The following is a 25,574-nucleotide window of genomic DNA, read 5'->3' on the forward strand; positions in this document are numbered from 1 at the left end:
AAATTAGACAAAGGTGATGCTAAGTAACCGCTGCAGCACCCTATTGTAAGATAGTGTGTGCTGGCTCTAGAAGGATACAAATGTAAGTAAAGTCAATTTCACTTCAATGCTCATGGAAACAGTAGTTATCCAAGAGAAAGGTATTTAAACCCTTTGGGAAATCTGAAAGACTTCCATGTGCCACTGCACTGAAGGTGCTCTGTGCCACAATGTAAAAAGATGGTGCCTATGGAGTTTGTCAGACTCCACAACCAGAAGAAACACAGAGTTCAAATCACAGAAAAATACATGAGAGAGTAGGAAAAAGGTCTCACTCTCTCCAGGTAAAAAATTAAAGGTCCTAGAGTCCAACAAAAGAGCTGGGGGTGTCTAAGGTAGAGAGGAATTAGCATATTTCTGAGCATTCTCCCTAACAAGATTATTTTCACACAATAGGCTTTGCCTGGTATACTCTCCTGTGCGAGAAACATGAAGGTGTCTCACTCGCTAGTCCCCGGGGATCTGTCATCCAGGTGGCCAGGACACAGCCATCGCTTAGGATCCAGTTCCTATCGGTGGAGCAGTGCGGGAGGATCACCCGGATGAGGGGTCTTCGGGGAGTGGAAGTGGGACACCGGAAGTGGGACACCGGAAGTTGAGACGCAGTATCCCCTTCCCTGTAACTCTCTTTCTCCATCCTACCAGGTAGGATACCTAGGAACTGAACCCCCCCAGCCCCCTTTTTCAGACACAAACACTTTCTCACAGAGAGCTCACCATGACCAATAACGGACTAACACCAGACCCATATGCCCAACATGTCCCAACTGTATTGAACTATAGGCCCCATCGGCCGGTGGGATCTTTTTTGGAGGGACTTGATTTTCCTATCACATCTGGCACTAAATACAAGGAATTACTGCTTATTGGCGATTTAAACATCTGGGTGGAGGATTCCTCCAAACCAGACTCAAAAACAACTATCTGAACTTTTGTGTTAGCATGAGTTGTCAATACTTGCTCAAACACCTTCACATAAGCATGGACACTGTCTTGACGTAGTTCTGAGCAGTGAAGGGGGTCATTATGACCGACACACTCCCTATTCGGTGGACAGACCACTATCTCAGATTGTTTCTTGTTAGGGCAACTAAACATGAAACTACTATCCCAGTGCAGTGCGGGGGACTAGGTTTGCCCGAAAGAGGAAGACTGATTGCATACCTGGACTAGACTTAGGCATCGCACTGAGCAAATGTGCTTTGACATCAGAGTGCGATGCCCTATTCCAACAAGAGACCCAAATTAGGAGTAATGTATGTACACACTATGCCCCGTTGAGGACTATTGTCCCTTAAACCACATCCAAGGCCTGGTATACCACGCAACTCTGAACTAAAAGAGGAACGTAAATACCACGAGAATAGATGGTAATTACTGAAATCATCAGAACATGCTTTGTTAGCAAAAACAGCATTGACCAACTATAAAAAAGCAGTTTTTAGTGCCAAATCTAATTTCTTGTCCAGGAATATTACAGCAGCAGCAAATCACCCGCAGGAGCTATTCAAAACAATCGTCAATTTGGTTAACCCTATTATAAACACTCCTGAAAAGATATCTTCAGTAAATTATGCCAATGGGCGGAATATGTTCTTTAGAGACAAAATTACAAACATTCAAAACAATATTAGGCTTGGTAGGGATCCAGACTTTATGCCCTATCCGGATGCTGTAAATACAAATAATCAATTATCTGGAGCACTGGAGAAGGGAGTGACTGGGATTGCTCAGTTCAGTTTTAAATTGCTGACAGAGGACAATATTTATAACCATCTGTCGCAATTGAAACCTACAAATTATTCTCTCTTCCCAATTCCTACATTAGTTGCTAGGCGACTCTCCTCAGAACGTATCCCATTTATGACTAAATTCATAAATGCTTCACCAAGGAGTAGTTCCTGATTCTTTGAAGCTGTCAGTTGTTTCGCCACTATTTAAGAAGGCTAGCCTTGAACTAGAGACTATCGTCCCATTGCCGGTCTGCCTTGGCCAGGAAAACTTCTGGAAAAAGTGGTTACAAGCCAGCTTCAGAATTTTGTTGAAGATACTGGCCTTCTCCATCCGTTGCAGTCCGGCTTTCGCCCTAAGCATGGGACAGAGACAGCATTGATGGCGGTATGGGACGAGATGTTGCAGGCTGGGGATGCAGGCATGCTCTCTCTGCTTATAATGCTTGACCTATCCACCTCCTTTGATACAGTGGACCACAGTATTCTGCTAGGTCATATAAAGGACTTTGTGAATGCAGATTCCTGTGCCTTGGATTGGTTTACTTCTTTCCTCACTGGGCGTAAACAATGTGTACAGGTGGAAGGTTTGTTGTCTGAAATCCTCCAACAGTGTTGCGGCGTACCACATGGATCGGCACTCTCCACTCTTTTATTCAATATCTATCTTCGGTCATTAATGGCCATTTTGGAGAAATACCATCTCAGATTCCATTTGTACGCCATTGATACACAACTGTATATCAGTTTTAGATGATGCGGAGGACACCCTGGCTTCGGTAGCTAAGTGTCTGTAGGAAATGGGGTCCTGTATCGTAAAGAATTGGCTGCAACTTAACCCCAAGAAAACAGAGGTTATTCTAGTTGGACCTAAACATCTGTGCAAAGGAAAAGTAGTCCCCCCAGTTTTTGGTGTCTAGCCTCAAATATGCCACTAAGGTTAGAAATCTTGGCTGTATCTGGCAGAGGAACTTAGGTTGTAACGGCCAGGTATCAGCTAAAGTTCAGCCAATTTTCTATAATATTCGCCTTCTTCGTCAAGCACTACCATATGTACTCGACACCGATTAGGCTCTGGTGGTGGGAGCTCTGGTCAATTCCAAATTAGATTACTGTAATGAACTTCTGGCCAGAGCCCTAGCTAAACAGATCCATCTTCTACAAAAGGCGCAGAATGCCAGAGTAAGATTGGCGTTTGGAGCCTCTAGAAACACTCCAACTTCAGATCTCTGTCGCTCTTCAGATTGGCTAGCGGTGGAAGACCGTATTAAATTTAAACTTGGGTTTTTGGTGTTTAAATGCCGAAATGGATTGGCACCAATTCACTTAACGAATAAACTGAGGCGGTATCATCCCACACAGGCCTTAAGGTCAGAAGACCAATGCCTGCTCATTATTCCGAGGTCAAATTGTGTTACAAGAGGAAATTGCAGCTTCTCAGTTGCTGGACCCAGATTATGGAACAGTCTTCCTCTTAATTTAAGAAGGGCAAATTCTTTACTGACCTTTAAAGCAGGGTTAAAGACCTATCTATTCAAATAGACACCGTCTTCACGTGACCCTTCGGTGAATTTTACTGGCACCAACAATCATCTGGCTGATTGTCTATACTATTCAGCCAGTGTTGCATCTGCGCCAGGATTCAATTTAGTTTGTGTGCGCAATATAAATACCTCAAAATCAAAATAAATACAATGATCAGAAAACGTCAGGGCAATTATTGATCATTAAACACACCTGAATTCAATCACACGTCCCCACACGGATAAAAGGCAGAGGACGAAAGCACACTCGGAGCGAGGCAAAGCACACAACCAAACAGTGGTTCCAAGATGGCAGTTTAATATGAGGAGAAAGATGGCGAGACCACAGAGGGTTATAAGGAGGGAAGTACCCTTGAACTTTTCAGACCATTACTTTCACGAACCTTGAAAGTAAGAATCCCAGGAACGGTAATTAAAGCTGAAGAAACATCCATTTTGTGTCAGAGGTATCCGGGGGTCTACCACATCGATAACCAAGGTGGGGAGGAGCGGCTGCCATCGTGGTACGTCCCTTGGCTCCTGCAACAAAGCAGCACCAGTAAAGACAGCACAGCCGGTGAGTCAGAGACTGATACCAAACCAGCCTGTGTTAGAACCAAGGTTGCAAGAAGCAACATTATATAAAGAAATCTAAAGAGAATAGAGTGTGAAACGTATGTGACGAACGACGCAAATATAATTGAAAACTAGAGGAGTGATTGAACTTTGGGACGGCAAATAAGATACCATAGACCGAGTGGTCCAGCACCACGTGTGTGCTCACTTGAAGGACTCCGTCACGTATCCAATTCATTGGCAACTATTGAAAGGGGAGTTTTGAGATCAAAGTGGTCCTGCAACGGGTCAAGCTAAATCCTGTGGTCTTGTGCACATTCGAAAATCTTCGATAGTTGAATGTGTGCTACAATTGATCAGAGCCCGGCTGAGGGAGACTAATTGTGACGGAGAAAGAATCGGAGCACGGCTGAGGGGGATCCGGGGTGAACCGTGAGTCAACCGAGAAAGAGTAGCCTCTAAACATTGGAAAAGGAGGATCTGAGCCCTTTACTAAGAGTGCTTGTGAAGCCAGGGAGTTAGTTTAGTTACACTTTGTGGATAAGTCTAGGGCTGAGCTGATAGCTGCCCTGGTGGACTACCAGACTGATTGTGAAACTCTTGAAAGGGGGGATGCAACCAATGAGGACTCTACCCCGAGGGTTGTTACCGAATCTGATTCTGGGAATGCCACCATTCCTGCTGCCTCGGTTCCAAACCCCAGCACTTCCTTGGAGCTTATGTTTTTAAGGATGAAATTTGCCTTTGAATATCGCAAGTTGGAAATAGATGCTGGGCTTAAGAAAGAGGTGTTGGCACAGCAAGTGGAGCTCAAGAATCGGGATCTTGAACTCAAAGATAAGGACCTTGAACTCAAGAACTGGGACACTGAATGTCAGCGAATCTAGTTAGAGAAAGCTCGAGTGGAGACTTCAGCTAAACCAGTCAAGAGTGTCAGGTCCCCAGCAACCAAGTTTATGAAAGATTTGGTTGGTGTGTATGCGGAGGGTTCTTCAGGGGCTTATGATCTGTTTTGACCATGAAGGTAGACCCCGTAAGTTAGGGCCTAAATGCCTAAGGCTCCAAACTATACTAAAACATTCCTTTTCAACAGTAGCCCACCTAAGTTCCGTACCCTTAAGTTGTCTACTGATGAATATGATCGGATGTTCTCTTCCTTTGTCATCTAACTGAGACAATACAGCTCCAATTCCGGTGTCGCAGGCGTCAGTTTGAACGATAAGGGGCTTGCAGTAATCGGGCGCACACAACACAGATGCCCTACACAGACTTTCTTTCAAGCCATCAAAGGCCCTCTGACAGTGTTCAGTCTAATTAACCTTCCTAGGCTGTTTGGGTGAAGTCAGAGCTGTTAGGGGTGCAGCTATGGTTCCATAGTCTGCCATGAAATTTCGATAATACCCAGTGAGACCCAAAGGCTCTCACATGGGTTTGAGTAGTGGGAGTCTCCCAGTCATGTACATCCTGTACTTCACTGGGGAGAGGTTGGATTTGACCCCCTCCTACCTCATGACCAAAATACGTGACTTTCCCCTGAGCTATCTGGCACTTGGTGGCCTTGATAGTGAGGTTAGCCCTTTTCAAGGCCTGCAGCACCTTATCCAGATGTGTCAAATGCTCTTCCCAGGTGGAACTGTAGACGGCAATTCCGTCTAAGTAAGCCACACAAAAGGCTTCCAGCCCACTGAGCGCATGATTGACCAATCTCTGGAAGGTGGCAGGGGCATTCTTCAACCCAAAAGGCATGACCCTAAACTGGTAGAGTCCATCTGGTGTTGAGAATGCCATCTTTTCCTTGGCATGGTCCGTCAGAGCTATTTGCCAATAGCCTGAGGTAAGGTCAAAGGTGCTCACAAATATGGCAGCACCTATGGTGTCCACGAGCTCATCAGCCCGGGGCAATGGGTGCGTGTCAGCATTGACTCCTCGGTAGTCCACACAGAACCTCCAATCCATCCTTGGTACCTGCCTGGGAACTTGCCTTGGGGACAAGGACCACGGACTGGTTGAGGGTTCAATAACACCCAGATCCAACATCTTGGCGACCTCAGCCTGGATGTGGTTCTTAACTGTATCTGACATACGGTAGCACCTGCTTTTCACAGGCACACTGTCACCAGTGTCAATCTCGTGCCTACACCACGGTGTAATGCCTGGCGTCAGTGAAAACAGAGAGGCATACTGCCGGAGCAAAGCCCTGCAGGCCTTCTGCTGCTCTGTCGTCAGATCGGGAGAGAGAGATGTACTCCCTCCACTGAGCCATCCTGAGGGTTGCTATGCAGCAAATCAGGAAGGGGCTCACTCTCATCTTGCTCTGAAGCTAGCAAGAGACATGAGACTTCTGCTCGCCTGTGGAAAGTCTTGAGCCTGTTAACATGGAATACCTGAGAGGCCGCCCCAGGGGCTCCCATGTCAACCAGATAATTGACTTTGCCCATCTTGGAGATAATCCGGAAGGGTCCAGTCCACTTGTCTGCCAAAGCTCGAGGCTTGGTAAGCTCCATCACGAGGACTTCCTGTCCCGGAGTCCAATCCACTTGCGAGGCTTTAAGGTCATGCCAGTACTTATTCAGTTCCTGGCTGGCCTTGAGATTTGCTGTTGCCTGACCCATCATCTGTGTCATCCTCCGTCTGAGGCCTAACACATAGTCCCCCACTTGCTTGGTGGGACCTGGAGGGGTGGCCTCCAAACCTTCTCTGATTAAGGCAAGGGGCCCCCTCACGGGATGTCCAAAGAGTAACTCAAAGGGGCTGAAACAAACACCCTCTTGAGGTACCTCTCTGTGAGCAAACAGCAGGCATGGCAGGAGGAGATCCCATTTCCTCCTTAAGGGCTCTTCCAAAGCGCCTAGCATGCCCTTGAGAGTTTGATTAAATCTCTCAACCAGACCATTGGTCTGGGGATGGTAAGAGGTGGAGAACTTGGCATGATCGACCAAGACCAGGATGAACCGATGTCCACCTGAAGTGGGAGGGTCAAGGGGACTGACAATGTCGATGCCCACCCTCTCAAACGGTGTCCCAACCACTGGCAATGGCTGCAGTGGGGCAATGACACTTCCTCCAATCTTGCCAGACAACTGACAAGTTGGGCAGGTCCTGCAGTGGGACTCCACTTCTACTCCCATCCGGGGCCAATAGAAATGGGCAGAGAGCCTCTGCTTAGTCTTCTTGGTACCAAGATGACCAGCTAAGGGCACCTCATGCGCCAACTGCAGCAGGAAGGGCCTGTAAACCTGGGGTACCACCAACCTCTTAAGGGCACCAGTTTCAGGCTTAACAAGGAGCTCACCCTCCCAATAAATCCGGAATGTCCTAGACACTTCTCCTTGTGCATGGGACAGGGCCTGTTTCCTCAGACCCGCGAGAGAGTGGCACTCTCTCTGTCCCTTACAGAAGTCCGCCCGGGAGGGTCCCCCTTCAGCTAACAAGCATTGAAGGATGGGATGATCCTCCGGGTTGAGAGCTTCTCCCACAGGAAAGTCTTCTGGCGCTTCTCCCACAGGAGTTGAGACAGGATTTACCACTGGACCCAGCCCAATCCGGAGCATGGATCCCAATGGGTGCTGTTGGAACAGCAGGAGGAGCAGGGGCTCCCCTCCAGAGAGGTGGCCTTCTTACTCTTCTGTTTCCTTCACACCTTGGGTTGCCCCGTTGGCGAGGGTACCGGGCTCGCAGCCGGACCCTGTGTGGCCTGCGATCGGGTGACTGCCACAGCAGCCATGGGTAGACCATCCATGATCATCCCCAACTCGACCAAATTGTTTCCCAACAAAATGTATGTTCGCAGGCACGTTGTCCTGAACCAGGACCAGAAGCTTCGCTGTCTTGTCTCCAATCGTAATGTTGACTAAGGCTACAGGTGATAATTTGGGAGGCCCACCAGCTAACTTGGTGGTTCTCAGAGGAGCACCAACATAGCCCTCTGGCTTGAGCAGGGTCCTGTCCACCACTGGCATGCTTGCCCCAGCGTCTCTCAGACCAGTAGAAGGCTGGCCATTCAAGAGGACACTTCTCAAAAACCTACGCGTGTTCTGTGGGATAGTCGCCAGTACTTCTGCGTACTGGTCCCAGGCCCCAAGGGACACTAAGGAAATCTCTACGGGAGCACCAAAGTTGATTGCAGTAGAGGAGGGGAGGACAGTGGCCTCCACCTAAGGTACGGAGTAGGGATAGGTCAGGCTGACAGCCTGGACTCCAAGTGCCTTTCCCTTACACTAGGGATCACCCCTTCAGTGATCCATAGCCCTACAATCCCAACAAGTGCCAGGAGTGCGGGGTACGGTACTGGAACCACTGGGAGCCTGCTTTGCAGCAGGAGGAGCACTACTCTTACTCCCACCCACAAGAGACTTATCCCCACTAGGCTTTTGGGTCGTAGGAGAGGAAGGTTTTGGTTTACCCGACTGACTGCTTTTGAGAGGTCCCCTTTTCTTTGTCCTTGTCCTTCCCACTGGAGTCCTCAGAGGACACCCGGTGGGAGACCCACTTGTCAGCCAACCTAGCCAGCTTGAAGGGGTCCAAAATGTTCTGGTCAGCAACATAGTGACGCAGCACTGGTGAACAGACTTCCGAAAAATGCTCAAAAAACAAAAAGGTGGCACAATTCAACAACGTTTTCACTTTGTAACCATCAATCCACCCCATTATGTTAATGTGCGCAGCACTCACCCAGTCCTCACCCAGTCCTCTTCTTATCCAAGATTCTGGCTAGAAGTAAGTCCAAGCTCACCAATGGTAAGGATCTGCACCATTAAAACAGCCAGCAGTGGTCCAATCAGGGTCGACTGTCGGTTTCACTCATGTCCCACACGCAGACTCTCAGGTGCCACGGATGTGGCGTGAAACCAGACAGCCACACCGACTTCCTGGGACACACGCTCACAAAGGCATCACTAGCCTGTGAAAGCTGGGGCTTTCCTGTGCAAGTGCATGACCACAGATGGGATTTCCTGACCTGACAAGGCAGGATGAAGGCCAGAAAACAATATGGCCAAAGAACAAGCGAAAATGTTGTGGCCATTTTAGGGCACTAGCTATGTTTTGTAGTCATACGTGGTAAACATGAATGCGCGGTAAACACAAATGCGCAAACTAGAAAGAACACAAAAATTGCAAAATATCATTACAGCCACCAGCTTGTCTTTAGGCACATATAAAAGTAGACAAAAATCCCCAGGATAAAAGATAGGGTGATACCAAACCATCCCCACAGCAGTGCATTGTAAGATGCGGTGTGCAATGCTAAAAAGTTACCAAAAAAGTAAAAGGGAAACAGTTTCTCAGTACTGACAGTCTGAAGGACTGATCAGTTTCCTCATCAAGAAGGTTCAAAAGTAAAATGTTTAGGGAGGAGGGGATCGATAGAACTATGGAGTGAAAATTGCCAAAAGAGAAATCGTTCCTAACAGCTACTAAACGTGGGGGGTGCTTTATAAAGCTATCAAACCTGGAGGGTATTTAAATAAAGCTGTGAGTCATTAAACCTTCCTTGAGGAAACAACTGCGTGACTAGAGACATGCAAAAAATAATAGCATCTAAAGCGTGGTGAGAAGAGATAGTCAGCTTAGTGAGACTAGCAATTTCTCTATTCAATACTAGAATCAACTTTCTGCCCAATAGACTCTGCTCCTCCTCTCAAAGTAATTCTCAAGGACATTGTTTACTCACCCGACTCTGGGTCCAGGGTCCTTCCTTCCACTTCTGCTCCACAAGGACCCATTAAAGCAGTGTCTTCATCTTTCATCAAATACATCATGAAGAACAGGTTAGTAAAGGTTCAGTGTTTCAGAAAGTAGATTCTTAACCACTGTAAAATACATGTTTAAATCCAAAATCACCCTCCAAAAGTGATTAAATGTTAGGAGTTCAAATGTATAGTTTACAGAATGGGAAACCTAGCATGAACGGAAAATCCGAATTTCATAGCAAAGAATGCACAGAAATCTACTTGTAACTTTGTGTGAAGAAGATGCTTAAGGTACGGTTCCTTAGTTTCTTTTCGTTATTCATATTTGTATGATATTTTGCCTTGTCTTCCAGGGGAAACTTGAAAGACCAGCTCCAAAATCATCCTTCAGGTATTGCCGCCTGAAGCTAAAAGAGGTATTACTTGGAAGACCAGGCTACAAGCACGCATGTATCAGATATGCTAATGAGGTCAAATAAGACTGAGTAAATTAGAATGATAAATATTCCAGGATTGCATACTGGAGTAGAACATGTAGCCTTCTCTTGGACAGTGGATCACAGCAGGATGGAGGGGCTTTGAATGTATTTTGAATAGGACTAGCACATACACCGTACCTTTGCATTCGCCTGCGTGGAGGGAGTCTTTCTTTCTCTCTCTTCCTTCTGCACCTGGAGATTGGATCAAGTGTAGTTTATCCTCGCTCTTTAGAATGACTGACTCTTCAGGATCAGTAATCAGGTCACCTGTTGGATTAAGAAAATATCCATGACTCCCACTCCCTGGGCGAGACTATACCTCTGATGTTAGACCCATGTAGCGCTTGATTCCCCAATCCTACTTGCTTCTGGTTGCTAGAATAACTTGTATTCAGAGACCAGGCTTCTCTGAACATTCAGAGAAGTAACTTGCAATATCGCTTTCTGAATTGTGAGATTTCACAGGTTCAGGAGTTTGCCCCATCTGTGGCTGAGAGGGCAGATCCTTTCTCAAACTGGGGTCGGGGTCCTACTAGAAAGTAAGCCAGAGCCAGTCCTAACCCAGGGAAGGCGAAGTTGGAAGAGCTGTCCTTTGTTAGCACCCATTCTGCTCTCCAAGGTAGGGAAGCAATATTGATACCATGACATGCAAGAATGCCCATCATATAAGCAAACTAGCACGTGCCTTGATGCTATTAAATGAGTAATGTGCTATGCGCTTAAAGAACAGTATAACAAGATGTATTTGGAATAGCATTATAGTGCACACTAAAAAACGCTAGACGCCTGAATTAAAATGTATTATATTTTATTTGCAAAACAACCTCTCAAGTGAGATGTGTGTTTTAGGGCACTTTTTCACTTATGAATGATTGAGTTATACACACATATTTATTCCTGCATAATTGATATGATATGATATGGCATTTATAACACACCTATACACAAGTGTTTCAAGGCATGGCGAGGCCAGGGATCGGGAACAGAGGGAAGACAGACAACGATCCTACTAGGCCAAGTGTCATTCAGATCGCACAAGTGCATGGGAAGGAGGGAAGTGCAGGTGCAGGGGGGGGGGAGGGGACAGTACAATACATGGGAAAATAGAATAAATAAAGTAAAGTATGGCCAGCAGGTGGCAAGTGCAAGGGAGAAGGGTAAGTGCAGGCATCAGGTGTCAAGTGCTAGTGGTAGGACTGTAGGGATACAGAGAACAGTCCCCAAGTGTGGGGGTTTCCAGGAGGGCAGTGCAGGTGTGCGACTGGCGGAGGGGGGGGGGAGGACCTGGGCCCGAGATCAGAGGGTGGCCAGGTAAACCAGTGCAGTTTCAGTATAAGCCAGGAAATCAGCAGGGGAGAGGAGGAGGGAGAGGAGGAGAAAAAGCAGAAGCAAAGAGAAAGGTTTTGAGGTGCTTCCGGAACCGGAGGTGGTGCTCTTCAAGTTTCAGGTGGGCAGGAAGGTTGTTCCAGAGGGAAGCCCCGGCCGAAGAAAGTGATCTACCACCAACTCGTTGCTTAGAGAAGCGACTGACCCTGAGGGGTTGGAGGTGGATGAGCGAAGAGCTCGAGAAGGAAGATATTTAGGAAGAGAGAGTTGAAGGTATTGAGGCCCTTGGCCCCAGAAGGTCTTGTGCCCGATGCAGAGGGTTTTGAACTTAATCCTTGCAGCCACTGGGAGCCAGGGCAGAGATTTCAGTCCTGGAGAGATACGATCCCTGGGCTTGAGGCCAAGGACAGGTCTCGCAGTCCGGTTCTGGATGAGCTGCAGAGGGAGGAGGGTAGAAGCAGGCAGATCTAGAAAGAGGCTGTTGTAATTGTCCAGCTTAGAGAGAACCAGGGCTCTGGAGACAGTGAGATTCTGGGGGACGGATAGGAAAGGTAGAATACCTCTGAGGAGGTGCAGCTGGTAGTGTGACTTCTTAGAGACGTCAGAGATGTGAGGGGAGAAGGAGAGTGTGGAGTCGAAGACGACCCTGAGGTTTTTAGCCTCACAGGTGGGAGCAGGAAGAGGGCCAAGAGAGGCCGGCCAGAGAGTGTCAAGCATTTGCCTGTGCTATGATAACATGATGATGGTACTAGTCGCCAGGGGCACAGATCTAGGGACTGCTATAGAAAAGAGAGTTGCTTTGGAGCGTCCTGCCCCAGAAATAGTAGACTGGCACAGAGAACGTGGCCTCAGACACGTTGGGCACTTTTTTGCTGCCGATTGATAACCAGGCAGACAATGCAAGCATTTTGCACGTGACCGATATGCCAGCGGGCATTACGCTGAAGGGGGCGAACTAACTAGAATGTTAATGCACATCACAGCTTAGAGCAAGACTAAGGTCCCTGCAACATAGATCTGCATCAAGTGACATGCCAGTATAATAATTAGGGGGGTCTATATAGAGTGCATATACATGCCATGCAATCCTTTAAAGGGATCAGATGGGACAAGCGGAGGAGTTGCGGTCAGATGGTTCTGTCACAACTGACCGGTCACAGCCACAGGGGATGCCCTGAAGGACTTGGAAAGCAGGCATCCTATAGGTTACTTTGCTAGGGAATATCTTAAATGTGCGCTCTTGCTAGTCATTACATTTTTTAGATGAATGATGGATTATTGTGTTTTCATTACTGCATTTTGCAATTATGGGATATGAATGATTTACTTAACACCGTTTCATTGCACTTTTGTATTTCACTCTATGCTTTTGTTTGCACGGGCAGGGTTTCTTTTCACTTAGTTGCTGTAAAACCTTTTGTCTTTTGAGGAAGTGTGATGTGCCCACAGCTGTGGTTTCTTGCAGGCCCTGCATGTGATGTGATAGAAACGTGGCCTAGAGCCTGTAAGAGGGTTGATTTGTCGTGTTGGCGATTCAGTAGACAGCAAACTGAGGGATATAATATCTTGTAACATGCACTGGTTTCTTTTATACAATAATCGTCATGTTTGACTCAATGGGCTAATGTGGTTCTCATGTGCAATGCCTTTCCGTTTGTTTTTCTGTACCCCTTTCTAAAATGCGTGTGAGGTAACACTTTCCTCAATAAGGTGTAAGGGTTGGAGTTCCCATGAGGCAAACTAACAAACCCAATCAGGAAATACCGCTGTAGCAGGGCACGCATTGCTGGTGGAATCAGACGTCTGGAATCATTTGCTACTGCGTTGCGTGAAAAGGTGCTAGGCTTTTGCTGGTGGGGGTAGGGGGGCGCTTCATCCCCTTTAATAAAGGGCAGCATTCTTAGTCTAGCCCGGTAGTTCCAAGGACAGAGCCCCAGCTCCTGAACATGATCTGATTGTGCATCTTGGCGCTACTGTCACTCACTGAATGCTGTGCACCCGTAATGTGCGCAAGAAGCACAATGCAAGGTGGCGACAGAGAAAAATCAGCCAAAAGCTGAACAAAGATACCTTCCAAACTCCAGCAGAAGCAAAAGCAATGCAACTAGGCGCATCTCAAGAGAAAGCAGCGTGGCAAGCAAGCAACCCTCGCAGCAAAGCCAGATGAATCCCAATGCCACACGTGACGAGGGGGCATTGGCATATTGGCCCATAGCGTCAGGTGAGACACAGAACCAAAAGAGCACGTCAGCGGCAAGTGCGCGCGTGAGGTCACGTGGTGTGGAAGGTGACCGAGACCAGGCAGGCGGGGGATGGAAGGTGGATGCCTTGAAGAGTTCAGGAGAGTTAGTGTGTGCCTGAGAGAGTGCTACCAAGAAGTAAGAATGGAGCTGTGGTTATGATGGTGGATGGCATGCCCTGGTATTGCAGATGGAGAGAGCAGAAAGAGATGGTAGAGGGTGACAGTGATACAGAGAAAGTGAGAGGCAGAAGAGAAGGAGGGTGAGAAAGAGAGAGAGGCTTGCACAGAGAATATAGGCACCACCTGTAATATCACTGATAACATCCTTATTTATTTATTTATTGGTTGATATAGCGCCGAAAAGCTGGCGGGCGTCAGGGCGCTCACATAAAGACAAGGGGCTTCATTACGACCCTGGCAGTAGCCGTGCCAGTAGAAACAGCATGGCTGGCGCCAGGGTAGGTTTTTTTCCGGCGCTTGGCAATGGGGAATTACTGGCGCATTACAGACCCGGCGTTCCCGGTAATTCCCCATTGCCAGATGCTGGAAACAATTACTCTCCATTCCCATTCAAGTCCCATTGGACTCAATGGGAATGGGGAGGACGGTAGCATTCATGATGGTGCCCGTGCTACCGTCAATGTCTGCGAGCGGGTGCCGTTCCGCCCGCCAGGTCAGAACTCAGAGTATGCCAGTCCGGTAATAACAGTGCCGGTAGTTTACGGTCACTGTTACCGGGCAGGCACACTCATAATGAGGCCCAAGGACTTTAACAAAACTAAGTCGTGACAGTGGTAGGCCTAAACATGAATTGCATAAGTCGGCAGGTCATCTGAACATACTTGTTTTCAGTACCTTTCTAAGTACATAATGGTTCTTCTCCAGTCTAATCTGCACTGGCAGCTTATTCCAACTCTGGGCTACTTTGATCGGGAAGGCTCGGACCAGTCCGTTGGTCTTTTTGAACTTTGGGCAGTTGATCAGCCCTTGATTCTCTGACCTTCATGGTGTACAAGGGGAAATTATTTCTTTTAAGTATCCTGGTGCGTTCCCCAAGATGCACCTATGTACCAATGTCAGGGTTTTGAATTAAATTCTGTCCTCCATTTTTAGCCAGTGCAAATCCTTCCTGTCCTTGGTTATATGATCCCTTCCGCTTTTCTTTTTTACGATTTTCACTGTGTTGTGGGAACAGTATAATAGGGAGCCCGTAGGAAGCACTGGCGGGAGTAGGATATATAAGGCATTGGCCTTTGGCCTCCCACGGTAGATAGGCCAGATTAGACAGTAGGGATTATCAACCCCTAGCCTTCCACACTAACCTTGGGTGAGAGGAAGCCTATACACAGTTGGGATTATGAAGCCCTAGGGGGTCATTCCGAGTTGGGCGGTAAGGGTTAACTGGCACCGGTAAGGATGCCGGTGCCGGTAAACCCTTAACTCCCAATTCCGAGGTCCCTTAGCGGGAACCGCAAAGGACGTGTGGTCAGAACACACGTCCTTAGCGGGCCCGTAATAAGCACCTTCCCCATTCCCATTGAGCCCTATGGGAGCTCAAATGGAAATGGGAATGGTTTATTGAATGGGGATTTACCGGGTCCTCCAAGGTCAGAATGATCCGGTAAGTCCCCATTCAGCCAGACCCGGTTTTGGAGGCAGCCATGGTGCTAACAGCACCATGGCTGCCTCCAAACTCGAATGACCCCCCTAGTCTTCCACACTAACCTTGGGTGAGAGGGAAGCGTATATACAGTAGGGATTATGAACACCTAGGCCCTCATTACAACACTGGAGGTAACCAAGGGCGCTATTAGCACCATGGTTGCTGCCGGTACTGTAACAAGTCCGCCAATGTTAAATGGGGAATTACCACCCCATTCCAAGGTTGGCGGGGCGGTAATTCCCCATTTAACATTGGCCCTTCCCCATTCCCATTTTTGCCCCATAGGGCTCAATGGGACTGAGGAAGGTGGTAATTACGGTACCTCAAATTGCGGTACCGTAATTACCATCAAGGTCCCTTTGCGGGTCCCTACTTTAACGGCTGGTCCAGACCAGCCATTAAGGTCGGGTCCTGCAAAGGGACCTCGTAATTAGGCGCTAAGGGGTTAACGGCGCCGCAGCCTTTTACGGCGCCGTTAACCACTTAGCGCCAGGGTCGTAATGACCCCCCTAGTCTTCCACACTAGCCTTGGGGGAGAGGGAAGCGTATACACAGTAGGGATTATCAACCCCTAGTCTTTCACACTAACCTTGGGTGAGAGGGAAGCGTATACACAGTAGGGATTATCAACCCCTAGTCTTCCACACGAACCTTGGGTGAGAGGGGAGCCTATACAGAGTATGGATTATCAAGCCCTAGTCTTCCACACTAACCTTGGGTGAGAGGGAAGCCTATACACAGTAAGGATTATCAAGCCCTAGTCTTCCACACTAACCTTGGGTGAGAGGGAAGCCTATACACAGTAGGGATTATCAACCCCTAGTCTTCTACACTAACCTTGGGTGAGAGGGAAGCATATACACAGTAGGGATTATCAAGCCCTAGTCTTTCACCCTAACCTTGGGTGAGAGGGAAGCGTATACACAGCAGGGTTTATCAAGCCCTAGTCTTTCACCCTAACCTTGGGTGAGAGGGAAGCCTATAGACAGCAGGGATTATCAAGCCCTAGTCTTCTACACTAACCGTGGGTGAGAGGGAAGCCTATAGACAGCAGGGATCATCAAGCCCTAGTCTTCCACACTAACCTTGGGTGAGAGGGAAGCCTATACAGAGTAGGGATCATCAAGCCCTAGTCTTCCACACTAACCTTGGGTGAGATGGAAGCGTATACACAGCAGGGTTTATCAAGCCCTAGTCTTTCACCCTAACCTTGGGTGAGAGGGAAGCCTATAGACAGCAGGGATTATCAAGCCCTAGTCTTCTACACTAACCTTGGGTGAGAGGGAAGCCTATAGACAGCAGGGATTATCAAGCCCTAGTCTTCCACACTAACCTTGGGTGAGAGGGAAGCCTATACACCGCAGGAATCATCAACCCCTAGTCTTCCACACTAACCTTGGGTGAGAGGGAAGCCTATACAGAGTAGGGATCATCAAGCCCTAGTCTTCCACACTAACCTTGGGTGAGAGGGAAGCCTATACAGAGTAGGGATTATCAAGCCCTAGTCTTCCACACTAACCTTGGGAGACATTTCTAAGGAGATGACAACCGACAGCCCAAAAGAGCAAATGGAAAGCCTCTATAAAGAAATAGGCTGTACTCCAAAACCGTGGGCAAATGATGACTCAATGAAAATAACCTTGTTTAAATGGATTGATCTATGAGACTGGCTGGAAAATTATGAGCACCTGGGTAAACTTAAAAAGTACCAATTTGTACACTACATGCTATATTCATTCAAGAACCCACAGAAATATATGAACTTGTGCCCATCCAGTAGACTCAGAAGATTTCTCCTCCTTTTGAGAATCGACCATTTACCGGTTCTAACGAATAAGGGAACCTGCAGCCAATTGTCCTCATCAGAAAGATACTGTTGTATGTGTAAAAACTTAGCCGTTAGTGAAACAGCAAAGCATCTACTCACTGATTGCCCATCTTTGAAACAAATCTATCTGTTGTAATATGGAAATCATGTTCATGATTTGGAATTTATAGGGGAACTTATGTTTTGGTATTGCTGTGTAAATTCTTTAAGCATAAAGATACATATAGCAATGTATAGCATATGGCTTATGATTGAAAATACCCCTAGGTATGACCATCTAGATTAATTAATCTGATAAAGGTATTATTATGATCTATATCCAATCTTGTTGCAAATGAATGTGGGATCGCTATTTGACTATGTGCGCTATTTTCCACTCTAAAAAGCTTTTCACAAATGGGTCGGCAGCAAGTGATATCTTGCCCTAAAACTTCCCACAAAGTTTTTAACAAGTATACAAAAGAAAAATCTGGTTCGGGAAGATATCTCGCGCTCACACCACACAGTTGATCACAAGTTCTAATCAGATAAAACCACGTCTATTCAAGAAGTCCATCAATGTAGTGATTCTCAAAGAAAAATGTCTAATTGATCAGAGAAAAACAGTCGACACGTGTTTCGACTAACGGTCGTTTTCAAGGCTGTGTAAGAGTAAACAATCAATCAATGTATACAAATTTAGAAAAAATTGTTAAAGAAAAACCATACCATGTAGTTCCCCAGATCAGGTCAGGATGGGAGAAAAATTTGTGTCATAATCAAAGATTTGAATCGATATAAAAGAGAAAACATAAATTCAAGACCACAAATTAGTGTCTCCCTCAAAATCGGTCACTAATGCAAATAAAGAGACTTTATTCATCTAAATTATTACAATAAAACCCATTAATTATCACTGCTTCAAATTAGACTGAATTTACAAGAAGCAGCATTCAAGATACCAGAAATAGCTTCATGCATAGTTAGTCGTCTCAAAATAGTGTGTATTGAGAAAGTCCCAAGATTTCCACCTCGTGAAGCCATTCTAACTAGACCAAAATATGAATGTTCAAGATTGCAATTATGAATTGGTGTCTATAACTGTATCCCCCTAGTAGTACTTTATCATGCAGTTTTACTATAGCTGATGCTTACCCCATATATAGATCACTGAAATTCATAAGTTTGAAGTGTGGAAGATAGTTCAATGTGCTTGATCTTGAGTTGACAATTTAATTTTCCAGATCTGTATAAGAAATTCATTTTAATTTTTTAAAATATTTTTTATGACTAATTTAAACATGTTCCTCAATGGAATAACTAAAATCCATGGTGTAAATATAATATAATAGTTGTAAATGATCACTCACTTTTATACGGATGAATCCGTTGAGACAAGAATATGTAGCTGAATACTATAAAGTTCCATTCATTTTAACACATAAAAAATGTGTGTGGTTCAGGAATTCACCTACAAGAATAATAAACTGAAATTGGTACATGTCACTTCAATTTGATCACCTCCTTAAAGCATTAATTGCTAAAATTATCAAATTTAAATACTATGTTGTTGATACATATCTGAAAGAACTCTCATCTCTACTACCTCACTTAATTGGATATTGTGTTAAATAGTGGGTTAAATAATGGGTTAAACTGCATATCAGTAACGACATATATTTTTATTATTCTATCGGTAAAGGATATTGGGTCCATCTCAAATATTAATTTATTATCAAATAAATGTGCCATATTCTTTATAGTTCAAAGTTTTAAAAACTCACCATTTAAAGGGTTTGATCCCAGCGCCTCTATTCTTCTCCAAAAGAGATCATGCTGCTTTTTCATGGTTTTATATACATTAGACCCGCGAAAACACGGGCTGCATTGCAACGACGTCACGCGCACACGAGAATTTCTTATACAGATCTGGAAAATTAAATTGTCAACTCAAGATCAAGCACACTGAACTATCTTCCACACTTCAAACTTATGAATTTCAGTGATCTATATATGGGGTAAGCATCAGCTATAGTAAAACTGCATGATAAAGTACTACTAGGGGGATACAGTTATAGACACCAATTCATAATTGCAATCTTGAACATTCATATTTTGGTCTAGTTAGAATGGCTTCACGAGGTGGAAATCTTGGGACTTTCTCAATACACACTATTTTGAGACGACTAACTATGCATGAAGCTATTTCTGGTATCTTGAATGCTGCTTCTTTTAAATTCAGTCTAATTTGAAGTAGTGATAATGAATGGGTTTTATTGTAATAATTTAGTTGAATAATGTCTCTTTATTTGCATTAGTGACCGATTTTGAGGGAGACACTAATTTGTGGTCTTGAATTTATGTTTTCTCTTTTATATCGATTCAAATCTTTGATTATGGCACGAATTTTTCTCCCATCCTGACCTGATCTGGGGAACAACATGGTATGGTTTTTCTTTAACAATTTTTTCTAAATTTGTATACATTGATTGATTGTTTACTCTTACACAGCCTTGAAAACGACCGTTGGTCGAAACACGTGTCGGCTGTTTTTCTCTGATCAATTAAAGACATTTTTCTTTGAGAATCACTACATTGATGGACTTCTTGAATAGACGTGGTTTTATCTGATTAGAACTTCTGATCAACTGTGTGGTGTGAGCACTAGATATCTTCCCGAACCAGATTTTTCTTTTATATCCAATCTTGGATTGGCCTTAAAAGTAGTTGCTTGCTAGTGCGTATAACCTATACTCAGGATTGATTGAGCATTAATCAAGCTCTAATATAATTAATGCCATTGACCTAGGATTAGAAGCGTGGTAACAATGTCGTCTTTGGATGACTATACTGTGAACTGTTTGATGATATTTTCATTATTACTATTTTTCTTTCTATAGAATTATATATCTATTTTGTTTTCTCTTTATAACCTCTGTGAGATGTGAAATTAATTCTAAGTGGAGAAGTTCATCTTATTAATGATACTATTTATTTTTGTCTTCTTTTTTATATTGAATACGTGATAATTTATTTTGACAATTTTTGATAAATTTGTTTTTATAATGTGTAAAGTTTATATCTAAACTGTATCACATTATTAAATAAATTAAAGTCTACTGAAACTCTGCTATTCTCTTAAATAGCTTTTAATCTGATTTTTTATATTAGGATTTCCTCTTGTAGTACTTTGCCTGTTTGATAGTCTGTGTTTTTCATGTGCGCTCTTAAGCTTATGGGTCATTGGTTGCGTGTTACAAATTAACTAAAGTAAGTAAAAGACAGACAGGGCCTGTCTTCTGTTTTTTTCCTTCCTGCAACGGGGGAGTTTAAGTCTGCACGTGTCCTTACTTCTAGTGGATTGTAGGCCTCTGGAGATTCTGGGTTTCTCAGTGAGATAGGTTGGGGAATTTCAGGGTGACAGCCTTGTAAATGATGCAGCACACAACCAAACAAGCATGCCCACACCATGGACGGAAAAGAGAACATACTGTCTGCCCAAAGACACACAACAAACCAGGAGCACAAACACCACGTGGAAAAGAGATCACCAGCTGAACCAACACAAGACATGCAACAAACCAGGAGCACCAACACCACATGGAAAAGAGATACACATTTTCATTGATGATGGTTATTTACAAACTAAAACGTATCGAAAGCCTACTGAAGTGAATTCTATTCTTTCAGCTCGAAGTAATCCTCAATGCCACAGCATTGACAATATACCAGATTGAGAGTTGCATAGGGCTAGACGTAATTGCAGTCACTCTAGTGACTATCACAGGGAATGCAATATCCTCAACCAACGGTTTCTCAATCGAGGATACCAATTCCATATCATCGACAAAGCATGCGCTAAATTTATACATACTATGCAATCTGATCTCTTGGTTGATCGAACTAAGTCCAAGGATCCACCTCAACATATTTTACTTATTACTCAGTTTTCCAATGACTCTTCGATGTTATATAGATTGGTCCAGAAACATTGGCACATTTTGAGACTTGATAAAAATCTTGCACCATTTTTGTCTTTAAAACCTAAATTCATCTTTACTAGGGCGCCCACGATAAAACAGAAAGTGAGCCCATCTTATTCTCAAAATAAAATCTCTGGCTCTCAGACTGAATGGTTACAGAAACCAGTGGGTTTTTACAAATGTGGGAATTGCAATCAATGCCCATGGGCTCATGAGAATTGTAAATCTTTTGTTGATAATTTTGGCTCTGAGATTACCATACAAGACTTTATCAACTGCAAAAGTACCTTTGTAGTCTATGCCATAATTTGTGTCTGTAGCAAGCTATATATTGGCAGGACCATTCGTCAATTAAGAATCAGAATAAGAGAACACCTGTCAAGTCTCAAAATGTGTGAACCCAAATCTCCTCTAGATTCACATTGGAAATTAGAACGTCAGCGAGATAACATAGCTGATCTTCGATTGTACTTATGAAAGTGCAAAGGGGGAAGGAGGCAATTTTCAATTGAAACTAAGGCAAATGGAGGCCAAACTAATTTATTTCTTGCGTTGTACCACCAGAGGTTTAAACACGGTTCATGAGATGACCGTGTTCCTATAATAATTGATTTAGAATTCTTACACGCAGGTCGAGTTAACCTGCACTTCTCATTCACCAACAGCCCATCCTGTTCTCATGGGGGGCACTACCATTTAGGTCTGCAGATTTACCTTACTTTGCAACCAGTTCTCCTAAGAATCTTGCTTGATTCCACCCCGTCATAACTCTTGGCTTTGATGGTGTATTGCAGATAATTATGTGCACTTTGATCACCATCATAGTAATTGGTATTTGGTCATTTTGGTGAGTTTTGCACTCAATACTCATAGTTGTCAGACCAACTCCTTGCTTGGCAAGGCACTTTTTTACTACCACAATTGCTATAATCTCTCGAGGTCCATATGATTCATTTGGCAACTTTATGGAGTACGGCATTTATCATTTTCTAACTTGCTTACTCCCACTCTACTAACTTTGCCAACCCTTGGTAGTATTCATTCATTTGTCAGCCAAACTGCATGATTATTAAACATAACCCTCACAATCCTAATTGTTTTACTTTAATCATTAATTATCAGGTCACATTACCAATAATGAAATTGATGGCTGCAGCTAACATCAATGGCCGCGTTTGTTTACCGTTATGTCATATACGCTACTGCGTATGACGTCATCGTGACGCCTTATGTCACTTTCGCAGATGAATGGGACAGCGTTTCTCAGCCGTGCTGTTCCCGTTTGATGTGGATCTGTCACGCTCACCTGATTCCCACGGAGGCGCAGGTCTGGCTTCGAGTGCTGATGCTTCTTCAATGGTGAAGCGCAGGACTCTGATGATGGACAGGAAGGGCCCCTCTACTCTGGCTTTTCTGGCTCGCAGGAATATTCCCCTGTGCGTGAAAAGGGAGTATTACCTACTGACGGAATAATGCTCAAGCCTCCCACTCCCTTCCAACCCTCCTCGATACCCTTCCACGATTCCCCGTGAAGTCTCACCTTAGGGTCTGGAAGGATGAGTTCTCCATCCTGCTTCTGATGCAGGGGCGCGTTGAAACCCAGTTACTTCACTGGATTGAGGTTTGATGGGAGTTCAAAATAAGCTTGACTATTCAGGTGAGGCGCTGTAAGAGTTCTGTTGCAAGTTCAAAAGTTCAAGCTTAATAATAATGTTCATTGTCTTATTGCAGTAAGCGCTAATGCTTATGTCTTTTTCCCCTTAGGGGCCGGGGTTCGGAATGCCGGAGATATGGCGCCGACCCGAAGTGTAAGTTCTGGATGAGCGTTCAGGTAATGTCTTTGCATTCGCTCATTCAATGTCTTTGTCTTTTTTCCACATTGGGGGCCGGGGTCCGGAATGCCAGGAAGCGGCAGGACCCGAAATGAAATGGGAATGACCCAACAGGTAAGTCTTAGAAGGAAACTGAGCATTTCCTATTTCCCTTCCTTCTCTCACCTTGTTTTCTTGTCTTTTCTCTCTAGGATCTGGGAAGTGGGTGCGGATCCGGATGATCGCTGCTGAAGATGGAGGCGCCCAGGAAAGGTGAGTGAAATGCAGCGCTGCAGCAATCGAAGCGAAATGCTTTTAAAATGATGTCTTCCCTTTCAGGATCGTCGGTGTGATGTCCCTGTGATGCAGCTTTAGCAGGTAATGTCTTCTTTCTCCCCAATTCTCTCTTATCTGCCTTTGCAGGCGACCCAGAATGCTGACAGGCGTGGCTGAAGTCCAGATGCAGGAGCTGACACGGTGAGCGTCCAGCTGCGAGGAGGAGAACAACGCAAAGCGTGAGTTGCTGATCGGGCGTGGTTTAAATAGCTTTGGAAGAAGTTCCAGGCATGTATCCTTCCACCGATCAGGTATGTATCCTTCCCCGACCACACCCAGGTGGAAAGTAGTCCCACAGGTAAAGTAGTTCCATTCAGGCCTCAAGAGGGCCTGGATATAGCAGCATGGTCTGCATCAGGTAAGTGCACATTAAAACACTTGAACACATGTCTAGCTTTATGAACCTGGCGCCTAAGGCGCCAGGACAGGGGTCCAACATGAGCCTGGCGCCTAAGGCGCCAGGACTGTGTCCAAAGGGCCCCAGCTTCGGCCCGCTGGCACTTCCCTGGGGGGAATGATGCCTGCCTCTGGGGTTGCTGGGTCGGACCTGGCTCCTTGGAGGTAGGCATCATGACAGTACCCCCCCCCCCCTCAAGGCCCCTCCCAAGTTTGTTCCCTCCGGGGGTTTTGGCTTGTTTGGAAATCTCCGGTGGAACCTTTGTATTAATCGAGGTGCGTGAACATGGTTACTAGGCTCCCACGATCTCTTCTGAGGTCCATATCCCTTCCAGTCAACAAGATAGAAGAGTTTTGACTTTAACACCTTGGAGTCTAAAATGTCTTTAACTTCGACTTCTAATTCCCCTTCAATTTGAACTGGGTCTGGAGGCTTGGACAGTCGGGTCCCTGGTTGTACTGGCTTCAAAAGTGATGCATGAAAAACTGGATGAATACGCATGTTAGACGGTAAATCCAGTTTCAAGGCCACGGGATTGATTATAGCCTTGATGGGATAAGGTCCTATGAATCTGGGATTGAAGGTTCGCGGGCCCTTGAGGGGTAAATGTTTCGTTGCTAGCCATACCTGGTCTCCTACTTGGTAAGGAGGAGTTTTACTTCGGTGCAAATCAGCATTTTCTTTATACTTTTTCTTGGCTTGCTGTAAATGAGTTGCAGCTTCTTTGAAGGCTCGGGTTATTGTGGAATGCAGATGATTTACTGCGGGCATTTCCAGGGTCAGAGGTGGATCTAGGTCAGAGGTCCGAGGATGGTGACCATACAAAGTATAAAAAGGAGTTTGTCCGGTTCTAGAATGCACTGAATTGTTGTATGCATATTCTGCGATCCAAAGGATGTCTTTCCAATTTAACTCGGATTGGTGTAACATGCACCGAAGATATTTCTCGAGAGTCTGATTGGTTCTCTCGGTTTGTCCGTCGGTCTGGGGGTGGTGGCTGGTGGATAACCGCACATCTATTTGTGCTAGTTGGCAACATTTCTTCCAAAAATGGGAGATAAACTGACTTCCACGATCCGAGACTAATATGGAAGGAAAACCATGTATGCGAACTATATTCTCCAGAAATTCCTTGGCCAAGGTGGAAGCTGAAGGCAAACCTTTCAAAGGGATAAAGTGGGCCATTTTGGAGAATAGATCCACAATTACAAGGATAGTGTTGTAACCAGCACAAGGAGGCAGGTCAGTTATAAAGTCCATTGACAAGGTGTGCCATGGTGCCGGTGGAATATCCAAGGGTTGAAGTAGGCCGGCTGGCCTTTTCTTTTGACCCTTGTTTTGGGCGCAAATTCCGCAAGACAATACAAAAGACTTTATGTCTTTTCTCCAAGAAGGCCACCAGAAGTGGCGTTTGATTTTTTCCTCCGTTTTAGCGATACCAGGGTGTCCTTCCATTAAAGATTCATGATGATGGGCAATAACAAGTTCTTGTAATTCTTTACTTGGCAGAAACAACCGCTCCTGGAAGTAGGGTAAATCATCCTTAACGGTGTAATGAGGACCCTTTTGACTCCATTCCAGTAAGGCTGAAGAGTCTAGAAGTTGTTTTACTTGCGTTTGGATGTCCTCAATAGTTTGCAATGAAGTTAGGCCTAAGATTCTTTGTTCAGGTATGATTGGCACAGGTTCTAAACTCGAATTGGGTTCTTCCATGCCAATCCGGGATAAGGCGTCCGCTTTACCATTCTTGCAGCCAGGCCGATAGGTAATTACAAAATCAAATTCCGCAAAGAATAGAGCCCATCGGAGTTGTCGTGAAGATTGAGCTTTGGCCGTTTTAAATATTGTAAATTTCTGTGGTCCGTAATTACGGTGATGGTGTGTCTTGCCCCGAGAAGGTAGTGACGCCAAGCCTTGAAAGCAGATTTAATAGCCAGTAACTCCTTGTCGGTAATTGCGTAGTTGATTTCAG

The 25,574-nt window shown here is 45.2% G+C and overlaps 1 protein-coding gene across 1 annotated transcript in view; it reads right to left on the reverse strand.

Moving 5' to 3' along the window:
* LOC138489465 (zinc finger protein 2-like) overlaps positions 1–25,574 on the reverse strand; it is a 97,538-nt gene that overhangs the window by 39,229 nt on the left and 32,735 nt on the right. Inside the window, exons 4-5 of the mRNA XM_069617192.1 lie at positions 10,176–10,304; positions 9,540–9,608 (exon numbers count right to left, since the gene is read on the reverse strand). Coding sequence (XP_069473293.1) covers positions 9,540–9,608; positions 10,176–10,304 — 198 coding nt within the window. The remainder of the gene's footprint in view (positions 1–9,539; positions 9,609–10,175; positions 10,305–25,574) is intronic.

This window comes from Ambystoma mexicanum, chromosome 9, assembly GCF_040938575.1.
Source record: "Ambystoma mexicanum isolate Mex_15411 chromosome 9, UKY_AmexF1_1, whole genome shotgun sequence".
Classification (NCBI taxonomy): domain Eukaryota; kingdom Metazoa; phylum Chordata; class Amphibia; order Caudata; family Ambystomatidae; genus Ambystoma; species Ambystoma mexicanum.